Source organism: Tursiops truncatus, chromosome X (genome assembly GCF_011762595.2).
Source record: "Tursiops truncatus isolate mTurTru1 chromosome X, mTurTru1.mat.Y, whole genome shotgun sequence".
Classification (NCBI taxonomy): Eukaryota; Metazoa; Chordata; class Mammalia; order Artiodactyla; family Delphinidae; genus Tursiops; species Tursiops truncatus.
In genome coordinates, this window is record NC_047055.1 from 56,832,743 (window position 1) to 56,859,793 (window position 27,051).

The 27,051-nt window shown below is 34.1% G+C and overlaps 1 protein-coding gene across 5 annotated transcripts in view; it reads right to left on the reverse strand.

The window, feature by feature from the left end:
- Nucleotides 1-27,051, reverse strand: part of DACH2 (dachshund family transcription factor 2) — a 640,153-nt gene that overhangs the window by 481,761 nt on the left and 131,341 nt on the right. For all 5 annotated transcript variants that reach the window (XM_073799555.1, XM_073799556.1, XM_073799557.1 and 2 more), the window contains exon 2: nt 9,907-9,945. In XM_073799555.1, the coding sequence (XP_073655656.1) occupies nt 9,907-9,945 (39 nt within the window). The remainder of the gene's footprint in view (nt 1-9,906; nt 9,946-27,051) is intronic.

Consider the following 27,051-nt stretch of genomic DNA (forward strand, 5'->3'; position numbering starts at 1 on the left):
TGAGAGAGTCCCCCTGACCCTTTTTTTTAGCCACCTCCAATACTTGCTCAAGATTGAGAAGATCAAATCTTCCTCTAAACAAACTTTCCCTTAATGGCTGATTCTAGGACTAGAGCAGTAAATCTACAAAATGAGCCTGGAGTATCTTGTAGTGCTAGAAAGTAAAGAAGGGCTCAAAAAACTTTACAATGATAGGGGCATGTAGAAGGTACCCAGAGGTCAACTGAAAGAGTGCCCAATGGTCAAAGCTAGAAAAATTTAAGCAATAAAATAAATAACATAGCATTGGATTATAATCTAAAATATAAATTAAATACTTATACGACCATAGTGAAAAAAATGAATGAATAAATATTAAGAAGAGATAAATCTCCCTTGCAGAAGAATTCCAAATAATTTCTGCAAATACTCTGCCTTTAAGAATGTGAAGCATAACTAGCTCCCCACTCTTTAACTATGGGCTGCACATAGTGACTTCCTTCCAAAAACTTCCAAAAAGTACAGTCAAGGAAAAGGAAAAAAGTAACTTTACAGTGGAGAAACCTAACAAACACTACAGGAACCAGGTGATCAAGTCAACCTCAATAATGATAAGTCATAATGATAGCATGTACCTTTGATATGATGTGTTGAAAATGGAATATTACCTCTGTGGTCTTCCTTCCAAAAACTTAGTTTAACAATGAGAAGAACACCAGGCAAACTCCAATTGAGGGGCATTTTACAAATACCTGACCTGTCTCCTCAAAACTGTTAAGGTCATCCAAAACAAGGAAAGTCTAGGAAACTGTCATAAGCCAAGAGGAGTCTAGGGAGACATGATGACTAAATATGAGGTGGTATCCTATATCCTGGAATAGAAAAAGGACATTAGGGAAAAACTGAAGAAGTCTGAATAAACTATAAACTTTAACAGTAGTGTGTCAATATTGGTTCATTAATTGTGACAAATGATTCATTAATTGTAAAATATTAACAACAATTAGGAAACTGGACACAGGGTGCATGGGAAGTCTCTCTACCTTTTCAATTTTTCTGTAAATCTAAAACTGTTCTAAAACAAAAACTTCATTAAAAATAAAAAAAAACCATTGCCTCTAACCATTTTTGTGCCAAGCCCAACTTAATTAAAAACTGCTTTATCTCTACATGAATAGGAGTCCAACTTAGTCCCAAAAATCACAAGCAGTGATTTTTGAAGAGGAAGAGCTGGACAAACGAATTAAGGAAAGCACAATTTGAGTTAATGCAACCAAAAAGTAAAATATGTATATACAATTTTTTAATGGGCTGCCTCAGACAGATGTCCCAAATCCCTTCATATAATGTTCTGAATACAGTGGGTGCTTTATTGCCTAAAGTAATCCATGATTAAAAAATAAAAACTACTAACTTCTTTATACGTAATATGTTAGATACATCAATATGTGATTTAATGGGTATTTGTAAAACTTTTGCAGCATAAAGAATATAAAATAGCTATATTTGTTATTTAGGCTAATTTCATTTTAAAGCAGTATAAGCATACAGCTCTACTGACTAATTGTATTGTAGAAATATACTATTTGGTTAGAATTAGCCATTTTAAATGAAAACATCCAAGTTATTTGATTTTCATCAAATAAAAATCAAAGAATAACTTTGTTTATATATTTAAATTAAAATATTGTCACAGGGAGAATATTTGGTAACGATAAATCAGTTTAAAATGCTTTAAACTCTTCTAATTGCAATAAATCAAAGCACAACTGCTATTATTAATAGGCTTCAATATTTTATATGTTTTAACATCTTTTAAATATTTTTTAAAAAGTCTAGAATGCTATATATCAGATGATATATCAGTTTATATCATGATTTATGAGACACCAACTTACATGAATCTGTTGATTGAGCTACATACAGTTTTTACATCTTAGTTTTCTAATGGATTTATTAAAATAATGTTTTACATTTTGTGGCTGAATCATTTTGTACTTGCCCCCTTTTGAACATTACAATTAGTTAAAAAACAAAAATTCCCAATAATAATCCCAAGTAACAGCAGATCTTTGTAGTCCTAATATGCTGGGAGGAGTTGAACGCTTTGAATAAGTTTATTCTTTGTATTGAAAACTCGGTGTTATCAAAAACAGAAAGCAGGACACGTCTTTAAGGCACTTCACATGTATGCAGGACTGTTGAGCACGTTGCCATGGAACATAACTCCTTCAAGGATTACAAACCAAAGAACGGCCATTTTGGCATAATAGTCCCATTTCTGAACATTATTTTGTAGCATTCATCAAGATGTATTACAAACCCTCCCAATTTAGGGACAATGCACTGTCTTTTCAAATGCATTCATACTGGGTCTTAGAATCAACTCCATTTTAGCAACTAATTAGTTACACTGACAAACTTTTAAGAATAGGGCTATACAATTTTTAAAAAATGTCACCACTCTCTTTGTAAATTAATGATATGTTCCCCATTGCACAATAATAGGTGGTTATCAACCTTTCCTCTTTATCCTGTCTCAGTCATTTAGTTAAATCTACCCTGCACCCTCCAGAGAAATTCATGGTCTGTCACTCTACTCACTGGTGTCTAGATTTATGGATATTTTAGCAGTCCCTTTATTTTCACATCACTAGGCAACTCTTCTAAGTTTCAAAGAAAGGATCAACTTCACCTGAACATTCAGACAAGTATCCTACTTACAAAAGGCCGTTTTCCTTCTATAATTCACTTTCTTTTCCTTTATATTAAAGAGACACACAACCTGAAACCTAATGTATTGCACCTTCACATTATTAAATGGAACATGCAGAACATTGCATTATTATGCTACACATAGCCAAGAAATTTTAGTATTCACGGGATTATGGTAATTAAGTCTTCCTTCACTTTGGGTGATGTGACACTTGCTTGACTATAATGTCACTCCACTTAAAGTGCGTGTAAACAACATTATCTTGGTCACTCTGCATTACATTTCCAACTGTGAGCAAAATTACAAGGTCAGAGTGGACAAGAATGTAGGTAATCCCAAGGAAACATCATGTAAATGACTTGCTCAAGGTTCAAACTGGGTTTTCAATAAAAGCAAAAAGGAATCTTTCCATATTAATATTATAGTATTATTATCTAAATGCCATCAGTGGCAAAGCACCTGGGTATTCTTGGAGACAGTGGTAAAGACAACAGTGTCCATGATTTTGATGTTTTGTGGATAAAACATAAATGTTGTTTGCCAAGGATTCGTTCAAGCTAACAAAAGCGTCTGCACTCAATAAGGAGTAGTACATAGAAAAACAGCAAACGGTTTTGTAAATAAAGATTGTTAATATCTCAACTGCAAATAATACTTTTTAGAAATGCAGATGAAAAGGCAAAACAGCAATGCTTACATTTCCTCCTTTCCTGTTTTTTAATAAATACTCAGAACCATGATTTTTATTCTTTTTAAAAGTAGAGTAGTAATTTCCCAACAGTCTTATCAGCTACTTTGTGATTATATCCAAGATGTGCTGTCTTAAAAATGCTCTGACCTACAGAAACTAGCTGAAAGACTTTGGAATATCTTGTGTTTTGAGTGATTTATTTAGTGCTTATTGAAGAAGATAGATAACCTGATTAAATCCCCACAAAGGATAAGTAAGATCAGGGCAAAAATAGTCTAGATTAACTTGGCACAAGTTCCTCTTCATTGAACTAGTGGAAGTAACACAATGAGCAAAATAATGGTTTTCAGAGTATGCTTAAACTGTAAAGCAAGATGCCAATTAGCAAAAATAGGAATGGAAGTTCTTAGATATGGGCCCCACAGTCAGTTCACAAATACGTCAAAGTGGGTAAAAACACTCAAAAGCAACTTATGTGGGATTCTCTAGGCTTAGTGTCACATTTGGACAATGAGGGATACACGTGAATTGTATTAATCTGGAGATCATCTGAACAAAGTGTGTGAACCACAGTTTTCTTGTAATATCTGATGTTGAATCTCTGTAGGAGGTCAACTCACTTCCTAGGAAGGCCGTAGTCAAACATTTTTTCCCAGGACTATTCAGAAAAAAAGAGAGGCCCCCAAAAATGTCTTCATCATCAGAGATTAACTGATTTAGACTCTGCTTGCCAGAGTTGCTACCTTCCATAAGTAGAAGCTTCACTAAAAACATAACTATGTTCAATATTCTCATAGATAAACAGAGTTTCCTTTTTAAAAGTCATTGAAAATAATAGGTATTCTGTGCTTGAGATAGGATATACTTGTGTGTGTGAATGTGTGAGTGTTTGTGAGTGTGGTTTATTTTCAATTCTGGGAGGTTAAATAAAATCAGTTTCGACTCTCTCCCTTTTATACTTTAATCTCTTACAATATTAGATAGGTTTCTAACTGAGTGTTCTTTCCAGTACACATAGAATCTAAGAAAGCCTGAAAGCTCTTTGTTAAGCCTCAGGTTAAAGATCCAGATCTTTCTAATGAAAAGTCTCTCCAAACACAAAATCAATTACTTATCCTCCCCCATCCAAAAAGAAATACAGAACAGTCAACCTGAGTCCTCCCTCTACTTTAAGTAGCTATGTGCAGCACCAAAAAAGCACTGTTAGAATCAAATCTTAAGTGAGATGAAAATACTGAATATTCTTTTCTCTGAATCTGAAATGCATAAAAAGAGCTTGAAAAGAAACACAAAGCCACAAAAAAATAGTGCTTGAACTTTCATTGTATTTTCAGCATTTGCAATGTAATGCTTCAGAGTGTGGAACATTGAAGATTAATTCAAGATGGTGTGTTGCCACTGACTAGTCCTTATAATGCTGAGCTCCTGCTCCCATCTTCTTTCCCACCCCCACCCCCAATTGTCCTTGAATTAAGAGAAACACAAAGATAAACAGGATAAACTCATTATCTTAACTAAGTGAGAGGGTGTTACAACAGTTTCACAAATTGATAAAATTCAATTTTGTCTTTATGTTTTATGCACAATAAGTAAATTACAGCTTCAAGGAAAGGGGGCAATATGTATCATAGATCAAAGGTTATAGTATGTCTCTAAGAGATAGCTTAGTCCAACATCCTAATTTTACAGATGCAGCAACTGAGGTCCCAAGTCAGAGTGATTTGCAGGGTTGTTTTCAGGCCATGAACTTCTGACTCATTCTCCAGAGCTCTTCCTGCTATACCACAATACCTCATCAAATGAGGCTTTATGGGAAAGTGCTTTGAAACCTGGAAAAAACTTTACAAATTTTACATAGTATCCTTATGCTTATCTGAACTGCATATTGTTTTAAATGAAAAATAATGACACAAATATATAGTATCAGTAAACATCGTCATGTACACTGTGATCAGAATCAACGTTTCGTCTGTAGTGTATAATCATGAAAGAGAATCAATGAAAAAGAATTATTTTTTCTTCAAAGAAATTTTTGTTAAAAATACCTACTACATTTGCAAGAATCTTGGGAAATAAGAGCTCTCATAAAATGCTAGTGGGAGGGTAAATCAGAACAGCTTTAGAGAGCAATTTGGCAGTAACTATTAAGTTGAAGATGTGCATAGCCCACAGCTCAACAATTTCACTTCTGGCTTATACACCAGAGAAATTTTCCCACAGGGGCACAAGAAAACATGATTCCCATTACAACAAAAATTAGAAACAACCTAAGTGTTCATCAGTACAGTAAAAAATAATCAAACTGTGGTATACTCATAGAATGAAAGAGTATAGTGGACAATTTTTAAAAATGAACTAGAACTACATGTATCAACGCAGATAAATCTCAAAAACATAATGCGAAAACAATTACAAAATGATACTATAATACCAAACCACTTAGGTACATTTTAAAAACACAAAAATCAATGCTGCATATTATTTACGTATAAATACACATAAAATTTAAAAACATAGCAATGATACACACCAATTTTAAAGTAGTGGTTACTTCCAATGAAGAGTGAAGTATAATAGAAAGAATATTAGTGTTACTCATATCACTAATGCTTTACAGAAACATCTGTATCTGTAATTTTTTCAATTGAGCTCTGAATCAAATGTAGCAGAATGTAGACCTGATTATTGGTCCACAGGTATCTCTCATTATTTCCTGCTCTTTCTATTTGAACTATTTTATAATTAATGTTGCTAACTTTACACACTACCAAAGTGATGTTACCAAAATTGATTTCAGAATAGAAATGTCATTTTTGATAAGTCAGAAAAAGTATATATATACATATAATGTATATGTATATATAAAAATATAATGAAATTACGTGTTTTGGTAATTAGTCTGATTCCAGTTGTCAGGTTATAAAACATGTTAATCCAAAGTATATGAGCTTTGAACTCAAATGGCCTTGATTCAAATGCTGGCTCTGGTATTTGTAGGCTGTGTGGCCTTAGATAAATCACTTAACTTTCTCTGTACCTCAATGTCATCATCCATAAAACAAGAATCACAATAATAGCACCTGCCTTATAGGGCTGTTATGATGATTAAATGAACTAACACATGGAAAACACCAGGGATATCATGTTCAAAAAATGTTAGATATTATAAAAAGTACTAGTTCATCAAAATTTATCCTGAATAACCTTATTTATATGTCTACATTGGTCAAAAAGTCACTTATTTCTTAGATTCTGTATCTTTCAGGACTAGCCAATTAACTAAGAATCTCCACTTGTTAGAGTTTTTAGGGAATGGTTTTAATTAGTTAATACATTTAAACGTAGTTCATCCCTATCACACAAAAGATTACCTGTGGTCAAAACTATCTGATGATCTAGAAAGGGTAGCACTGTCCACCCAAATTTTATTTAAGTAAAACATCAGCTATTTTGCACATTGTCATATGTGTTGACCAGTTGTCCAACAATTTATCATCTTTCATATGTTTTTTGTGTTAAATCTACAAGTAGAATAGTATGTCAACAAATGAGGGGTGGGTTTTTTTTAGTTAATTTAGGATTTGAGATTGTGAATTCTTTTCTTTCTCTTTCATTTTTACTTTTCTCTTTTTCTTAAGTCCTCTGATAAACGTTTCTCAACAAAAATGACAATATTAACTTACCATCCTAACTAAGGATTTGTGGTACAGATCATGGGGGTCATTAAAGCAGGTTTAGCAGTGTTTTTTTTTTTTTTCTGGTTTACTTTTTTTTTGCTAGAGAGGTTGGAATTTAATTGTTTCCTTTTTAGACAAATATTCTTTTGGATTGCCAGTGATGAAAGGGGCATACAGATGTCAAAAGCACTGTAGCACAGTGGGATTATGTGCTAAGGTCCAGGGCAGGACAGACAAACAAGCAAAGTCTCAGATCAGTCAAACAGTTACCTCAATAAAATCTCAGATGACCAGCTTTTGTTTTATCTTTGCCAATGCCTATCAAAAGTTCAAATGAAGTTTTGTTGTGCTAACTACTTACATTTCTTTTATTTCTTACTTTAATCATTTGTAAAAACAAAGGAATTTCACCAGATAAAATAGGGAATTTGTTTAAAGGCAAGCCAATTTAAAATAAAACAACACATGTTATATACATGGCTTTCTTCCTATTAAAGCACCATAAATTGGGATTTAAGTAGTAGCCTTAATTATGTTATATGACAGAGCCTAACTTAAATATTCTCTTTTGGACATAGAAGAAATTATCTTTCGTACTGCATTGCACTGATAAATATGAAAATGAAAAATTCATAATTTTATCTTAGTTTTCAAACCACATTAAGGGAAAAATATCTTGGCTATTTCCATGTAGTAAGAAAAAAATCACAAGGTGCATAACCACCATTTTGAGTATCAGGAGAATTATTTACAAGCGCTCCACTTATTATTTATTTACTTTACTTGAATTTTCCATCATCAAGATCTTTGTGTGCATTTATAACATACTGTGATTTTCTAAACCGCAGTACCTAGAGGACTTACAGTTTAAAGCAGAGGTCGCAAACTGATAGCCCATGTGCTAGATCCAGACCACAGATGGGTTTTGCTTTGCCTACATAGTGTTGCTTTTTATTGAGTTAGTTACCAACATTTAAGAATTGGAGAATTTCATATAAAAATCTGGATTCCCAGTTTCTCTTAAAAAGTCAAATCTTAACAACAGTGGGCCTGCATTCCCACCTGGTAGCAATCAGCTGAGCTGAGTAATAGCTGCCATCTTTGGAAAGAATATATGCTCTCTAGGTCACCATAGTCCCCACCACTCCCTATTGCTTATGGCCTTTCATTTATGCTACCACCCTTGTCTCAGTAGGCATTAGAGTTTGCAACTCTCCTGTTTCCCTGTAGTTTATTTGAGTGTCAGCACACATACTTTCAAAAACATTTCACAGTTTTTCTCAGATTACAGTTAGTGTAAAAACTCATTACATATATATATATATATATATATATATATATATATATATGCATATGTAATGTGTGTTCTGACTAATCTAGAAATAAATATATACAGTTATAAACTACTGTTATGCTTAATTAAAAACAAGAAGTTGACATTCATTTACATATCATTTTACTAAAAAAAAGTCAATTTCAATGCCTGAATTCAATTGCATCCGTATAAAATCAAAGCACTTACTTTCAATATCCCAAACCTAATCTCAAAACTCAATCCACTTAAACTTTTTCAGTTAAAATCATTCATTAATGAAATCTAGTGGGTTCTAGTCTCCATCAGCATTGAAGTCACAGTTTAAAAATAAGTTTAGCACTTAAGGAGGCACATCCACTGCTTCAGGTCACTTGGGTATTATTTAGTGTGCATGATATTTGACAGTAATATTTAGTACAGAAAATGCCCCAGATATTATAAATACCACCATGATGATTTTCATTTTCTATGTTGTAAACCCAGGATAAATCACATGGTGTGGTCCCCATCTCTCTAACAACCCTATGACATTTTTCTTGTAGAAAAATACAGATAAAACATGCATCATGAGCAGCCCTGAAGGAAGGGGGTAAAGTCACCATAGGGTGATTTAACCTGAGAAGGGTGTGTGGCAGTCAATATCAAACTGTACTTTAGAATCATGGGTTGCCCTCCTTCTCCCTTGCGCCTCTGAGTTAACTGCCCATTCTTTGTTCCCATTACAACCTAAAAGGTATGAAGTCTGGAGCAGTATGGTGTCTCTGATTGCAATTTAACTGAAATTGTCATAGATATTTTAGGAAGTTTCAAGCATAAATCTTAGACTTCCAAATATTTTTAAAATGTATTTTTAGAGAAAAAATAATTTCAAATATTTTAGAACTAGTAGCATGCCTACAATATATATCTGTGCTTAATGCTTAGAAAAATTCCAGAAGATTAGAAGGCCTGGGTTTTTGGGGTTTTTTTGCCATTATTGCTGTAGCACACTTAATAGCCTGTGCTGCCCTGCAAAAGTGAATGTACCTTCCTAAGCATTTCAGAGCCATGGGGCAGGTGAATTACTTTCCCATTATTTTACATAGTTGTCATGATTTTTATGTCAGTGACCCTTACTCAACCCCCATCAACTTTGCAGCCTTTCTCCAGCTTCTGCTTTAGTTCACAGGGAAGGAGTTGCTCTCTGTGGCTGGAAGTCATCTCCCAACTACGCGTTCCTGAGATTCACTCCCAGTTAATACATATGAATGATCACTAACTGGCAATAGTGAAACCGTGAAGACCCCAATTAACTAGAACCCTCAAATGGATAGACAGGTTCTAATTAGCTATTTGGATTTCATTTTTCTTATTATTAACTAAAGATTAAGCAAGATTCAATATTTGCTGCTGAAAATTTTAAATGGCTCTACTTTCCTACCTTAGTAAGTATAGTACAGGGAATAAAATTACTGAAGTTGGGCTGAATCTGTACAGACTCCAGGACATTCCCAGGAAGTTGATTTTTAAAAAATAAATACATAAATACCTGTTAACAGCTTGTTTTCTTGTCATTTGCCTCTTCCTTCTAAAAGGAGAGTGTAGCAAAAAATAAATAAATAAAACTGGTTAATTGAGAGTTCTGGTTAGTAGCTTCCAATTAATCAAGTCTTTATTATATTTCACAAAAAATCTTAAATTCTTCAGAAATTTTAGATAGGTTACACACAATGAAACACCAGCAGGGAAGAGCACAAAGAAGGTAGGAAAGCCTGAATTGCTATTAGATAGTGTTTTAAATATATGAATAATGTTATTACATTTCTGGTCTAATCCCCATTGAGTAAAGAATAATGTGAAACGTCATGTAGTTTAGGGCTTTTCTATACATGAAGGCAAGGAAATATGGTTGTAAATTTCTGTTGAAGAAAATGGCCTTGGGTCGTAACAGTTCCAAAAACAGATTCAGCAGTATTTTGTCTTTCCCCTTTCTTTCAAGAGCCTTCCTTCCCATCCCATTGAGTATTCCAACACTTTTTAGGGAAAGAAAATCCCTTCTAGTTTTTTTTCTCATTTTATTCGGCCAACAGGATGATGAAAGTAAGCCAATATCAATGTTATGCCTTAATTTCCTAAATATGGAGCCATTAATCACACAGCTCACTATATACTGATTTCTGAAGCAATACTGAACTATCTTACATCTTCCCCAAAAGGGTTACACATGCACACACACACACACACACTCAGACACAAACACACATACATAGTCATACACACATCTGCACAAAATAAGTTAAACACATACATAAGAGATCAATAAAAAGCCCACATAATTATCTTAGTTAACAAAACAACCATTCTTTCCAGTAGTATAATATTTCCCGGTGTTCCTAAACCCTTTAATAAAGAACAATGAAATTTAAAATGAAAAGATACAAAAAAACTATAAGTAGTGTAATTTGGCTATTTTGAGCCTTATTGTACTTCTTAGTAGTATAGAAACAGGAACTTCCTTCTAATGTCCACTACAAATATGTATGGTTAGTTCATCACCCCCTTCATAATCTCTTCTTCTAATAGCCATTTTGTTAAAAGACTCCTTTCAGGTGTTTGTTTGTTTATTTGTTTTAGAAAGGCAACTGCTTCCCTGCTTAAAGGCCTATGGAAACATTTTTAAAAAAACCCACAGATGCAAACATGTATCTGGGGTTGCGGGGGAAAGGAGGTGGCAGTGAAGGAAGGTGAGCATTTTTTCACCTACTCTTGTGTTTTTGTCACTTGATTGTCAGAACTATTTGATTTTGCTTTATAGTTCACTCACACAACCTGTTTTGAAATTACATTTTCTTAAAGTAGAATATACTCATACATACCAAGTCAATGATAATGCATACTTCCTTAATCCAATGGGCTTTATATTGGAGGACTTTTTCCCTTTTACCAGAGATCCTCTTTTTTTAACTATAAAATTTCCTGAAGACAACAGAACTTTTTTGACTGTCACCATATGTACATAATCATACTAAGTTAAAAAATAATTTAAGCCTTCTATAGCTTGAGCTTCATAGATTATTTAAGCATAGATTTTGAAATTACCAAATACTGAAACATTCTTGTTAGAATTATACAATAAATATATAAACATCCATGAGTTAACTGTCCTTTTATTAAGGATCTTAAAATTTCTTAGAAAATTAGGAGTTTACCTTGACTTTTGAAAATTTCTCATTTGTCTTGTCAAATGTGAGAATGCATTTTACAATACTGCCTAACACTAGCTATAATTCTAGGACTTTAGGGACCACATGTTAAATACATATACTTTATTTTTGACATTCAAAATAAAACGTGACTTCTATATTTCTGAATTTGTTCAGAAGCAGTATTGTTCAATCAGAATAGTAACCATATATTTAAAATTCCAAAAGATCAATAAAACGTTTCCTATGCCTTGATATATGTAAAATGATTGTACACCTCAAAAATACACAAATTTGATTTGCCAGTTACCTCGATAAAGCTGGAAAAATGTCTCAGGTTTTTAAATGGGAGTCACCTGTTAACCTGGCATATATGACCATACTTTGGGGGCTACTAAATTAGGCTTTAGCTGTTCCTCATACAGATAATATCTTTTAGTCATGTAATGTATTTTCCTTGCCCAATACAATAAACAAAATGTTGATTTGGGAACAAATATGATAAATAAATAGGACACAAGTCAAGCAATGCCCTACCCCTACCCCTAACTTCATCTGTAGGGGATAAATGACCAGTAAATACGTGTTGGTAAAATTTTTTTAGTTTCTTTCTGGAGACATGATTAAATCATGTTAACTTTTGCATTTTCAGTGTTGGAGGTTTTGGGGAGCTTCCCTCACTCTTAACTAATAATTTTATTCATTTTATATGTCAACTCTTGCTCTACAGCAGCTTTTATAAACCTGTTTAATCTCTTTAGAGATCCTGGAAATTCTTTGACAAGAATGTATTTCAAAAGCAAAAGGAACTGAAAGAGGCCTGGATATTTTAGGCTTATTTAAGTTTCCAGAGGGTATCCAAACAACCTCTTGATCACTTAAGTCTCTAAAGGCATGATCTTCCGATTCAAGAACCTGAAAAATAAAACTATTTTCCTCCTTTCAGAAATTTATTTTTCCTAGAACTATTTGAGAATAACAAAAACCTTGGTCATACTAAATATGTTTCTTCTGAAATACTTTGGTGCATGAGCTTGACTCTTTAAATGTCAGTGTGATTTAAAGACAGTCTAAAGTAAAAAAAAAGGGAAAATTACATACGGGATGGGTTGATAGTAAAGATAAATGAGCTTACAGCATTTTAAAATTTTTGTTTGTAAGAAGGGGGTTTCAATACATATATATTGTAAATATCAGTCACATAAATGAACTTTAATTATTAGATAAACTATCTGAAATCATTTCTACTGTATAAAATTTTAGCATTAAAATCCTTCAAAGCCTTCATAAATTTTAAATTATTTATTGTTGTGGCATATTTGTTCACAATATTTCTGTTGGAAATTTTTCTCCTTGTTTGTAGGTTTGGCTAAAGACACCATGAGTGACCCCTTGAATCTTGTCTGTTGATCCATATGGGCGTTCTAGCCAGCCTTTTGTAAGGGACTTTTTAAACCCTGTTACCTAGTTATATTTCATGTCTTCTGGTTGATGATTATGTATTTCTATAGTATGTTCAGAATGGCTCAGATAAAACACTAAGTAAATGTTCTAGAAACCAAACCAAACATTTATGGTAGATGTACATTAAAGCCCCTGAGACATTGGATGCAAACACTGCTTTATCAGCTTTTAGTTAACTTTGGTTTTGATGGTTTGATAACACACTGAGATGATAGTAAATTGTCCTACTTCTAAATTGTATGCTGCCTGTGGAGAGAACTTTGTCGCAGCCTCCAACTGTTAATTGCTGATTAAGATGGTGTTTCCTTCATAACATTTATAGTAATGTGTAAATATTTTATTTATTTACATGTCTTAGATCTATTTTCCTTTTGAAATGCAATCTCCATTGAAGAATGAGTTTAGGTTTCTTGTTCATAGACTAGGCACTCAGTAAAAATTTGTCAATGAACTGAACATTGGCTATGTGAAGGGACAATTTACTCATTTAAATCCATCACTGTACAGAGTCTTAAAGCTTATTCTAATAAAATATATTTTAAGAACCTATTTCTTCTATGCTACACTGATTTACATCATTGATGATGGGGCTTAATTTATATAAGGATAGCTGGGGTGTTTTAGAATGAGTGAACTTTCACTGATTAGGTAAAGTTGATCAGAAATATCATGAGCCCAAATTTAGTTCATGGCATCAAATATTCTGAATTATTGATGGGTGAAAAATATAGAGTCATTATAAAGTTATTCAAGAGAGAAAGAATATTCTAAAATTTATTTTAATTATACCTTAATTTTTTCTAACATTTGGCTTATTTGTTTAGTGAAGCTTAAATTCGATGTGAAACACTAACAGTTCTGTAAGCAGAACTCAGCTAAGCTGTTTCTAACAAAATGAGTTCATTTGCCAGTTGATCATTCTGGTAATCCTATCTGGTTTAGTCTAGCTGCAGATAAAGACAATCAAGCAGGGTCAGAGCAAAGGAATCTCGGCCTGGACATGCTCTCAAAGTAATACTAAGAGGTGGGAGTGGGAATGAAGAAGATTACTTATTTCAAAGTCTGTTAAATTCTTTACATTCATCCCTTGATTTAATCTCTGACAAGGACCACTCTACCACCATTAAATAAGATAAGATAAAATAGGATAAGATAAAATAAAATAAAAAGCATGTTCCTCACCAATTAAGACATCAGAGGCAGATACTCAACATTACAAATGATTACCTTTTGATGTAGCTCCTTTTGGTATCCAAAATCTCATGTTAAATAATAAGACCTTATTGTTACATAGTTTTACAGTTAACAGAGCATTTTTCTCATCATTAACTAAAGGAGTAAAACTATTCTGTGAGCAAAAGTGGGTTTGAAACACTTTCCCACTTTTATATATGTAGAAACTGAGACTGAAGGGTTTTTAATTTGATTCAGTGTTCTTCCACTTCCTGTTGTTGACAATATTTATCTATCTGAATATGAATGAAATACCCCTTTTTCTTGATACTTTTTTCGCTTGATCACTTTCATGATATGTAAAGAACCAACTTCTTTAAGGGTTAAGGGAAGCTCTTCAAACATACTTATAATTGGTTTTTCGTACTGATCCCACAGAGGCCGCATTTATCTCCTTACCCTATGATAGCACTTTCTTAGTTCAATATTTATCTACAAATACTTACTGATCATCAACTATGCACAAAAGCCTCTTTGCTATAGGCTATGGAGAATACAAAGATATTCAAGCATGATCCCTGATATCAAGAATATTACGATCTGAAACGAAAGACATATCATAGTCACAAATTGTTACATTGAAAGTCTGTGAGTGATAAACGCCACATGATTTCCTGGTGTAGAGTAGGCATTTAAAAATATCAGATGAATGAAAGTTGAATGCATGGTGGTATAAACTAATAGCTATAAGAATTTAGTTGAAGCCATCACTTATACCTAGAGTGGTAAGTGAAGTCATTATGAAAGAGATGACATTTGATTGGGGCCTAGAGGAATAGATAGGTTTTGGAAAACAAAGAAAGAGGATAACAATGCTTTAGGAAGTTGAAACTGACAGGATAGGCAGAATGAATTGCTACAAGAGTGTCTGGAGGTGAGATCAGGCAGAAGATTACTGCAATGTCCTCCGCATGAGATAACCAGGTAGAGATGAGAATAAAAAGGAATGGACATGTGCAACAGAGAGTCTAAAGCTAGCATTAATATGACTTAAAGCTTAAATTAACATGGAAACAAAGTATAGAATGGAACAAAGGAGAACTCTGAGCTTATGACTGATTCCATGAAAATTGATTTTCCAAGTTCTATGAAACCAAGTTATGCATGAATTTTCAAACAACCTATTCTGTAAGCAATAGTGTCAACAGAAAGAACACTGAACAAGACATAAGGAGACTTGGGTATTAGTATCAACGATGCAACCGGATGTGTGACCACGAGCAAATGACTTCCCTTTTCTAGATCCCAGTATCCTTATTTGTAAAACCAGGGCTGGATAAATTGACCTCTCCGGCCTATCATAGTTCAAATACTCTATGGTTCTCTGATTTCCGAGTTGCCGACAACCTAACTAAAATACAGGTAGATTAAATTAAAATTTCTCTGAGAAATTAGTAGCTATTGTAACTTAGTTGCCACTCCTGAGACATACTTTTTCTTGATTCATAAATAGTTATCGCAATATCTGTCAGTGGTATTGAACTAAGGGTCATATCCTTTCTATGTTTCAGAAAAGTATTGAATGAAAATTCTTCAGACATTTTACTTCACAAAGGAAATCAGTAGAACATTGCTCTGTTTGCATGCTACAGAAAAACTGACTTGAAAACCTGAGAAGTACAGAAGCAAGTTTCACTTCGATTGAAATTTATACATCTCTATCTATACATATATTGAAGTGAGTTTATTTTCAATTAAATCTTCTTCAACCTTTGCTCTTTAAAGGTTACAGAAATTCAGGGTTCTATCCTGTCTTCACAGTTAATACCTGGTAGTTCTAAGGTCAGTCTAACTCCTCTTTTCAAATGCTACATCTTTTTTAAAAATATGGTAACCAGAACTAAACATAACATTCTAAGTGGGGTTATAGGAATGTTGCAATCTCATCATCTATCCTGTAGAATTTTAGGTCTTTCCTATAACCCTGCATGCAGGTAAAAATAAGCTGTCATTCATCAAGGAAGTCACTGTTATTTTCATTTCTCCTTTAGGCAGTTAGTTTTATCTGGGACTTCCTCATTGGAAAATTCCTAGAAACATAGAAAATGAAAGACATAGTTTGCTACAGAGAAAAACACACCACTCCCACTAACTGCTGTCTACCATCCCACTTCCTCCACCTACAATAAAAGTGAAAAGACATAACAGTATGTACATTTTCATCTATTTATTGATATATTCAACATTACCTAACCCCATCAGTATCTGCTGGTTTTATCATTTAAAATGCAAACAACTAAAAGCAAGAACCATAACTAATGGATATCTCCTTGTAGTGTCTAAAAATAAGACCATGTACACAAAGCCTCTAAGACAAAGTGGTGAAAACGAACATTTAAAAGGGCTGTGAAGGGCTTCCCTGGTGGCGCAGTGGTTGAGAGTCCACCTGCCGATGCAGGCAACAAAAGGACTAATACAGACAACTTCTGAAAAGGAGAGAAAAAACCCACTTAGTCACTTAAACAAAGAGAATAACCAAAAGAAAATATTAGGTAGTGAAATAGCTAACAGCCTTCATAGGTATTCATTTAGAGCTAATCATAACCCTTGGTGTGAATTTAGCTAAGAGATGTATATTTGAATAAGCTGCCTAGATATCCATACATTGGAAATTTTGTTTGAAGACTTATTGGTGCGCCTGTTTGATTGTGCTAAAATGTTAAAATTGACACCTAAAATACAAGACAGTATCAGAATATTGACTTTCACCAAGGAGAAATAATTATTTTATTTTATTGGGATCAAGTGATAAAGGAAAAAACTTGTATTAAAAAAACCTGAGTGAGGGTCTTCCCTGGTGGCACAGTGGTTGAGAGTCCACCTGCCGATGCAGGGGACACGGGTTCGTGCCCCCGTCCGGGAAGATCCTACATGCTGCGGAGCGGCTGGGCCCGTGAGTCATGGCCGCTGAGCCTGCGCGTCCGGAGCCTGTGCTCCGCAACGGGAGAGGTCGCAACAGTGAGAGGCCCGCGTACCGCAAAAAAAAAAACAAAGAAAAAAAAAAGAATAAAAGGGCTGTGAAACTTTCTGTCCCTCTGCTCTGAATAAGTTCCCCTATTCCTTTCTAATAGTAAAATGAGGTCAAATAATATGCTGATCTTAACATTAACCCTGGTTGCCTCTTTTTTTTTTCCGCATTTTTTAAACACATAAACTAACAATGGTTCCTTCCCCTCTGCTCACATAACACTTTGTGCTTGCCTGTGTCATAGCACTCAGTCATATGTGTGTCTCTCACTACGCTGTGATTCTTTGAGAACAACAAAACCTAACTACTTAACACCTCCTTGATAACAAAATCAGCTCTAACATTATAAAACACGATTAAAGTCTTTAGAAGACACATGTTTGATAAAAAGTATTTGAGGTGATGGTATTTATTTCAAATGTAAATGTCAAGAGCAAGCTCATTTTTCCAGGTCTTATATCAAATCTTTGATGCAATGATATATTGCTTTTTAGTGGAAATTAAAATTAATCTTTATTTCTTTATTATGTTCATTTTTCCCCAGATTTTTATGTATACTACTATAATCTTTATGAACATAGTTTGAATTTTTTATATTATCTGATTTTAATACTTTTTATCTTGTTGCAATGCCATGAATTATGAATTACAGAAAATTTCCTCCAACTGAAATTTCCTTCCCTAAGTATTATTCCACACATTCTAGAGTTAGTTTTCTGTTGTCTCAAAAGTGTTCTGTATCATCTCACTCAGGTTTTTTTTTTTTTGTGTGGGGTGGTACGCGGGCCTCTCACTGTTGTGGCCTCTCCTGTTGCGGAGCACAGGCTCCGGACGCGCAGGCTCAGCGGCCATGACTCACGGGCCCAGCCACTCCGCAGCATGTGGGATCTTCCCAGACAGGGGCACGAACCCGTGTCCCCTGCATCGGCAGGTGGACTCTCAACCACTGTGCCACCAGGGAAGACCCTCACTCAGGTTTTTTTAATACAAGTTTTTTCCTTTATCACTTGATCCCAGTAAACTAAAATAATTATTTCTCCTTGGTGAAAGTCAATATTCTGATACTGTCGTGTATTTTAGGTGTCAATTTTAACATTTTAGCACAATCAAACAGGCCCACCAATAAGTGTTCAAACAAAATTTCCAATATATGGATATCTAGGCAGCTTATTCAAATATACATCTCTTAGCTAAATTCACACCAAGGGTTATGATTAGCTCTAAATGAATACCTATGAAGGCTGTTAGCTATTTCACTACCTAATATTTTCTTTTGGTTATTCTCTTTGTTTAAGTGACTAAGTGGGTTTTTTCTCTCTTTTTCAGAAGTTGTCTGTATTAGTCCTTTTGTATATTTACCCTTTTCACTTTATAAATTACTAGAGGTTACTCCCATAACTGTCTTCTCAAATAATGCATAAGCATCTTTTTTATTCATACATAGCTATGTGTATACTCCATCTGTTAGAAGATATGCCCCCTTAAGTATAAAACTTCACCAGCCATGCATTTCTTTTTTCTGAAAGTTTATCAGCAATACTGTCACAGGTAGTTGGAGGTAACTCTTCCTAACACTTTGTCTCTCTCTCAATTCAAACAAAATTTTAAAAGAATGAAAGAAAAGAACAATAAAAGAATGAATGAAAGAAAAGGACTCTACCCTTCTGTTAGTTATATGAATATGAATCATTGTTAATAGAAATGATTCAATACTCCCCAGCATGTGTTGTGGGTCTTTTCCACCCATCACATCATGCTTCTCCTAGTGTCTCTATAGTCACCCCTTTTTAAGACTCCTTAGTACTGCATTCTTTCTCTTCCACATGTAGAAAGTGTAGCAATCTTCACACTGAAAACCAAGAGATTTCAGACTGCCTCCTCATCTCTCCAGGGCAACTAGGTCTTCCCTTTTTTTCTTCTAACCAATGTAGCAATCCTACATGAGATCTTTAGTCTTTTACTCTGCTTACTTGTAAGGCCCCTGGTCTTATAGTGATCACATCCTTAAGAATGTCTTTGCATCTGTGACTGCTTCTGCCTAAAAGTCACATCAAGTGGCAATAAAAGACCACCCAGTTATTTTTGAAGGTGCATTCCTAGTAGGAAACAATACATTTTTTGCCATGCTTACAAATAGCATGTCCTTCTTACCTCACACTCGCCATTTACCCATTACAATCTGCAGCAAAAAAATTTTATAAATCAATAGCAATGTCACAATATAAGCATACAGGTCTTAAATTCTTCACACACAATTTACAGAGCATTTAGAAATGGGAGAAAACCTCAAAGGTGTTCAAAGTCTTGACTTTCTTTTAAAAGCGTCATTTTTGTTAAAGGCTTTTAATAGGAAAGAAACTAATGTCCTATTTTAATAGTCTTTGAGTACTAACATCAAAAAGTAAAATAAAAACCATGTGCAACACAAGGATAAATGTTTTTTTAATTGTAGGAGACAAAATTCATTTGTAAGTAACAATAGCCTGCTAATCAAATAGCCTTTTATATCCTTTAAATACTATTGTGGTTCAAACATTTCATCTGCTGAACATAGTATATGTGTAGAATGTAAACCTACATATAAACATGTATGTGGTCCATCCAGAGAAATGAAATCTTAATACTAGACCACATGATTTTTCTGAACTATTTTTCAGGGGAAAAGATAATTTTATAATTAACTGTCATCATTAAAATTCCAATTTTGGTCTCTTGCTAAAAGGAAAAAAAAGACTAGTGAAAGCAATCATGTATATTTTCAATTAAGTAGAAGCAAGCTGTCTTCATAGAAGACTTCTGAAAATCAGTTATAATATAGTTTTGACAACTTCTCAAATGTTAGGATTAAGTTGTGGTTAGGCAAGGCCCATTGTCACAACATAGGGAAATTTACCTCACCACCTTGTCACATGACAATATCAACAGGATCCTTTACATGATCAAAATATTTTAATGCTGACCATATCATATTTTAGTGCAAACTTTTAAAGGTTATGCAGTTGTAAACAGGATGATTATTAGACAGAAAATTTTCTGTGGAATCTATTTGAAGCACCAAGAACACCTTAACAAAGGAAAAATGAGGCCCCAAATCAATTACTTCTTCTTTAATTACTACCTTTACAAAAAAAAAAAAAGAAAACAAGAAAATCTGATTCCAAATAAAGCAGTTAAATTTGACTTTGAAACCCTAGATTATTTGATATACTTAAAGTATAATCTAAACATATATGTCTTATTAGAAAAACTTTATTAGGGAAATATTATGTTATTAAATAGGAATAACTTCCAAACAATCTGAATTGCTTGACAAATAGTTTTTTTCCTAGAACCAGTTTTTCTTTGGGTTGAAAATTGATCAGTGTCATATACTAGATTCTGGCCTTATTTTCTTATATTTGAACTAGCCAAAAGTGCCAGAAAACTTAGAATTTAAGCACCAAGTCTCAAGCCTATACCATCTCACCAAAGGATTTTTGCCGAATACTGATGAACTGCTTCTAAGCTAATACTATGATTTCTAGAATACAAGTATTATCACAATTAAATGTAAGACTAACTACAATATAGTACTGAAAAATCATCTATTTAGCAACTGGCAAATCTACACTATTTCAGAGTCACTGTCTTTTCAAAGTTTAGTAAGTTGGTAACATGTTGGAGTTATAAGCACTTCTGTTTGCACCGGCTCTAGAAAAAGGAGAGGTTAAGTGTCTTAGAAAACATGAAAGTGTATGTTTTCCTTTCACGTGAAACAATTATTAGAATGAAGTGGGGGAATGTCAAGGAATTAAGACTTTTCTTTCCTTTGCAAATGAATTCCCCCAAGTTATCCGTATGTTGTATTGGTATATCTCTTAACGAATATTTTTTCAAAACAACCCTCCTTTTAAACTTCTTTATTTTATTTACTATACCATCTTAAATTTGTTTTAATTTATTTTAAAGATGTTGGTTAAAATTCATCACTTTTAGACTTTAGCCAATTGTTTTTTTTTTTAAAGAAGATGTTGGGGGTAGGAGTTTATTAATTTATTTATTTATTTTTGCTGTGTTGGGTCTTTGTTTCTGTGCGAGGGCTTTCTCTAGTTGTGGCAAGCGGGGGCCACACTTCATCAGGGTGCGCGGACCTCTTACTATCGCGGCCTCTCTTGCTGCGGAGCACAGGCTCCAGACGCGCAGGCTCAGTAGCTGTGGCTCACGGGCCTAGTTGCCCTGCGTAATGTGGGATCCTCCCAGACCAGGGCTCAAACCCGTGTCCCCTGCATTAGCAGGCAGATTCTCAACCACTGTGCCACCAGGGAAGCCCCCTAGCCAAATTTTTAAAGTTTATTTTTTGGCCATCAGCATTTTTCTGTCAATTCTGTGTGTGTGTATACATATACATATATACACACCTATATATAATTTAATAACTTCCGTTATTAAAATTAATGCCATAACGATGCTCTCTTTCTCTGAATTTATACCTCACAGTATAACTGCAACCATGGGCTCTAAATTTTATATTCATCTTTGCCCTGGGCCATAATGACTATGTAAACTCTCAACACCTTATTTGAATATTTAAGTTTCTAGCATTGTTCTAAAGTATCTAGCACTGCTCTAAAGATTAACACTCATTAAACACACAATGAATATTTGCTTAGTGAAAAGCAAGAATAATCCAAGGATTTTTCTGAAATAGTCCCAGCATGTTTTACTATAGGTATAATCATTTGGAAGTATTACAGAGATTTATTAATATGGATCAGATGTTTGTTTACCCTTTCATAATTATTACAATTGTAACCATCAAGGTAACATCTGGTAAGTTAATTTTCTTATTTCTGAATTTTTAAATGAGTGGTGGTCTCTATTATTTTTTAAATGCTGCAAAAGAAATCCTTTTGAATCTGTCATATTTAACTCAATACTTAAAGGAGAAAAATAGATATAATTTATTCTGTATTCTTTTCAACTTCATTTTCATGTCAAAATATTCATCATTCTGTCATATGATGCAAGTTGAGCACTATGTTTAGAATATTTTATAAAAATGAGCAGTTTATTAAATGTATATCTTTTGTGATAGTGCAAATATGTTTGCATCTACTGAATAAAAAACTATAAAGTCTTAGTACACCAATTTGCAAGGTATCTTGACACCTTCCAAATAAAGTCCTTCTTTAAACACTATACTTAATTATGAAATAATTTTATTTTGCAGAGAGAAAAAGTGTTAACAAAATGAATAATAATCTTGCTATGATTACACACACTGAAACACCATTATATCTCTTGAAAGGGAGATCCTGTCATAAAATATCAAGAAAGCCAATGGAGTTCTCTTTTTGAAACACTGGAATCAAATAATGGAATAAAAATTATTCAACTGAAAAAAATCATATATAAACTGAAAAATGTATCATTTCAATAACTACCATCCTTAGATATCAACCACATTTTCTTAATTTTATTTTATTTTATTTTTTTTATTTTTTTAGCGTTACGCGGGCCTCTCACTGTTGCGGCCTCTCCCATTGCGGAGCACAGGCTCCGGACGCGCAGGCTCAGCGGCCATGGCTCACGGGCCCAGCCGCTCCGCGGCATGTGGGATCTTCCCGGACCAGGGCACGAACCCGTGTCCCCTGTATCGGCAGGCGGACTCTCAACCACTGCGCCACCAGGGAAGCTCTCAACCACATTTTTTAAAACTATAATATTAAGTAATATTCGCAATATGCCTCTGGTAACCTTAAACACTCCAATTAAAACAACGATTCACTTTGTTATAAAGGAGAAACTATCACACCATTGTAAAGCAATTATACTCCAATAAAATCATAAAAAAAACAAAGACAAAAAGATAGACAGTAGGTCTACACACAAAATAATAAAATTATGCACAATATTACAAATTATATATTGTTGCTGAAAAATGCTTAAAATGCAGGTACATTTTAAAGAGTTTTTCAAATTTTAGCAAATTGCCAGATGGGACAGAAAAAAAAGACAAGCTGTTCTTTCATTTCCAAAAGATTATTTCAGGTTTTATATGTGTTTTGACTTAATAACGTTGTAATAGTGGGTTTTTCAAGGGTCCCTCAGAATAATAAAGTGCATACTATAACTCAAAATATGCTCATCAATAATAATGTACATTCTGGATCATCATTCAAAGATAAATATTAAGGTATGAGTAAAATATTAGCTAACATGTAAGTTTTGCTTCTTTTAATGCCATTGGGGTAAAAGTGTTTTTTGAATAAGTTATTTATTGGTCATGTATCTGTGTTCAAATTTTTTGTTTTGGAAATCATTTAGCATTGGCTTGTTAAAATTTTTCATTACCAAAAGGATAAAAAGAGATTCCATCTCTTCTTAGGAAAGAATAGGAGGGAGATGCATTCAAATCAAAAGTAATGTACATTAGCTGCAGGCCTTTGGAAGAATAACAATCACATAAAAAACACTACTGAACTATTAAACAATAGGGTGAAAATATGCATTTTGTTGATACTATAAAATGTAAAGGTGTGCTTTTTCCTTAAACCTTTATAGGGTCATCAAGAATGAAAAATTTGTTGATCTTATTTTCCTGGGGAAAAAACAGAAAAAGGTATAAGTAAGAAATGTCCATTCTAATACATGAGCTTGGATGTGTGTGCGTGTGTTTCACTCTTATCTTCCATCTACCACTCCTCCAGTGTTTTATATAAAGATGCCAACAGAACGGAAGCTTGAAGTAGCAGGGGAAATATCCTTGGGAATGAGATCATTCTGCAGGGTAGTAGTGATCGTGATATAGAAACATCTGATTCTACGTTATTATCCTACAAATGCTTATAGTGCCTAAAAGAACAGAAGACATATAGATATGTAACATATTGGATACCATTATATGGATGCCATATAAACAATGAATATTTAATTAGAGGAAACAATCTTAGAGAAACCACAAATCTAAAACGAACAGATGAATCAAATGTGCAGGAGGAATCATTCTAGTCAGCTGAAAACAGAATTTAACACTTTCTCACCTTGCTCTTAGTCTTCTACATTACCATACAAGTTTATGATTCCCTTCCCTGCCGTAACGATATTAGAAAATCTTGTGTTCTAGGATAATGCAAGATGTCACAAATTATGAAAGGTGGATATTTTTAATGTATAATATTAAAATATAGCTCAGCCCACAGGTGACATTTCCATATGAAACTTGTATTGCAATATATTTCATCCTAATTCTTTATTTGGCCTTGAATTTTATTTTCAGGTTGATAATAGCATTTATATTCAGCATCAGAACCAACATTAATTAATCTTAACTGTAATAAACTTATCTGTAAGAACCTAAAGATATCCTTTTTAGTTAAACACACACAAGGCAAAACATAATGGTCCTATTTATTCCTTTCTCTTGTGGCACATTCTTGACAAATATGTAACATCCATTAACATGTCTCACTTCCCACTGGCTATGCAACCTGGCTCTGTAACACTAGATCATCATTTTCAAATCTGATCTGAAAGTTTCAAAAATGGAAATTTCAATGATATTCTGCAGGCCTAGCTTCTTATCCAAGGAGCTGAAGGTTCCTCCAACCCCCATTAATCAGATTGTTACTAGGATATGTCAGCCATAGACTGGTTAAAACTGGACTTCTATAGAAAGTGCATAAAATTTCAGTCTTAACAGCACGTTCATAGCACCCTTTCATCAGTCATTTGAAAAATGGAGGGGCTTCCCTGGTGGTGCAGTGGTTGGGAGTCCACCTGCCGATGCAGGGGACACGGGTTCGAGCCCCGGTCCGGGAGGATCCCACATGCCGCAGAGCGGCTGGGCCCGTGAGCCATGGCCGCTGGGCCTGCACATCCAGAGCCTGTGCTCCGCAACGGGAGAGGCTGCAGCAGTGCGGGCCCGCGTACCGCAAAAAAAAAAAAAAAAAAAAGAAAGAAAAGAAAAGAAAAATGGAGACTATATATTTTTTCTTTTTGCAAACAAGAATAATCAAAGATGAGCTGAGAGGAAGAAAGAGCTCCTAATAGGGGCTTTTTCCCTACTCATTTTTGCTACCATGCTGCTGGGCATTCCTTCTGGCTGAGATTCTCAAGATGAGTCTGTTCCATAGTGTTTTCAGGAAGCCAAACAATAAGAGGTTAAAAAGAAAAGGGTTATCAGTTAGCAGCAGGGTCAGAGGGGCTTACAACAACTCCATAATTGCTACCCAGATCTGGAGTATGTGTGTGTGGGGGGTGCGTGTGCATGTGTGTGCGTGTGTGTGTGTATGTGTGTGTGTGTGTGTGTGTGTGTGTTTGAGAAGGCTCAGAGGGGATAATTTGGAAAACACACATTTGTCTCAACTAAATCTGCTCTGACTAGTACTGTAAACAAGTTTATTTAACCAGTGGAGAGAGTGATTGGAAGAAACATACAAACTCAAAGAGCCCTAGCTAGTAATGCAGATTTTCTAAAGTGAATTATTTCTCTCTCTTACAACTTGGCTGAAAGATATAATTATTTCTTTGCTTAATTATTATTACTACTATCATTATTATTATTATTATTATATTAATTTTGGGTATACAGCATTATAGTTCAACATCTGCAAACACCACAGAGTGATCACCACAACAAGTTTAGTTATCAACCATGACCATACAGTTGACCCCCTTCACCCACCCCCAAACCGCCTTCCCCTCTGGTAACCACCAATCTGTTCTCTGTATTGATGTGTTTGTTTTCATTTTTTGTTTGTTTGTTTTTAACATTCCACAAATGATTGAAATCATATGTCATTTGTCTTTCTTCATTTGACTTATTTCACTTAGCAAAATACCCTAAAGGTCCATCCATGTTGTCACAAATGGCATGATTTCATCTTTTTTTATGGTTGAGTAGTATTCCATCATATATATATATGGAATATATATATATATTCCATCTTCTTTATCCATTCATCCGTGAATGAGCACATAGGTTGCATCCATATCTTGGCAATTGTAAATAATGCTGCCATGAATACTGGGGTGCATGTATCTTTTCAAATTAGTGTTTTCATATTCTTCAGATATATACCCAGAAGTGGAATAGCTGGGTGATTTGGTAGTTCTGGTCTTAATTTGTTGAGGTATTTACATACTGTTTTCCATGATGGCTGCACCAGTTTACAGTCCCACCAACAGTGCACAATTGTTCCCTTTTCTCCATATCTTCTCCATCATTTGTCATTCCTTGTCTTTTCGATAATAGCCATTCTAACAGGTATGAGATGACATCTCCTGCTTCTGATTTGCATTTTACTAATAATTAGTGATGTTGAATATCTCTTCATATGTCTGTTGGCCATTTGTATGTCTTCTTTGGAAAAGTGTCTATTGAGATATTCCTTGTCCATTTTTTAATTGTCTTGTTTCTTTGTTGCTGAGTTGTATGAGTTCTTTATATATTTTGGATATTAACCCCTTGGATATATGATTTGCAAATACCTTCTATTCAGTAGATTGCATTTTCATTTTGATGAGACTTTCCTTGGCTGTACAGAAGCTTTTTAGTTTGCTGTAGTCCTATTTGTTTACTTTTGCTTTTGTTTCCCTTGGCTTTGAAGTCAAATTCACAAAAATATCTCTAAGATTGAAGTCAATATGGTTACCACCTATATTTTCTTCTAAGAACTTTATGGTTTCAGGTCTTACATTCAAGTCTTTAATCCATTTTGAGTTCATTTTTGTGTATCTTGTAAAAGTGTGGCTTGTTCAGTTTTCCGAACACTATTTGTTTAAGTGACTGTCCTTCCTCCATTATATGTTCTTTGCTCCTGTGTCCTAGATTAATTGTACATAT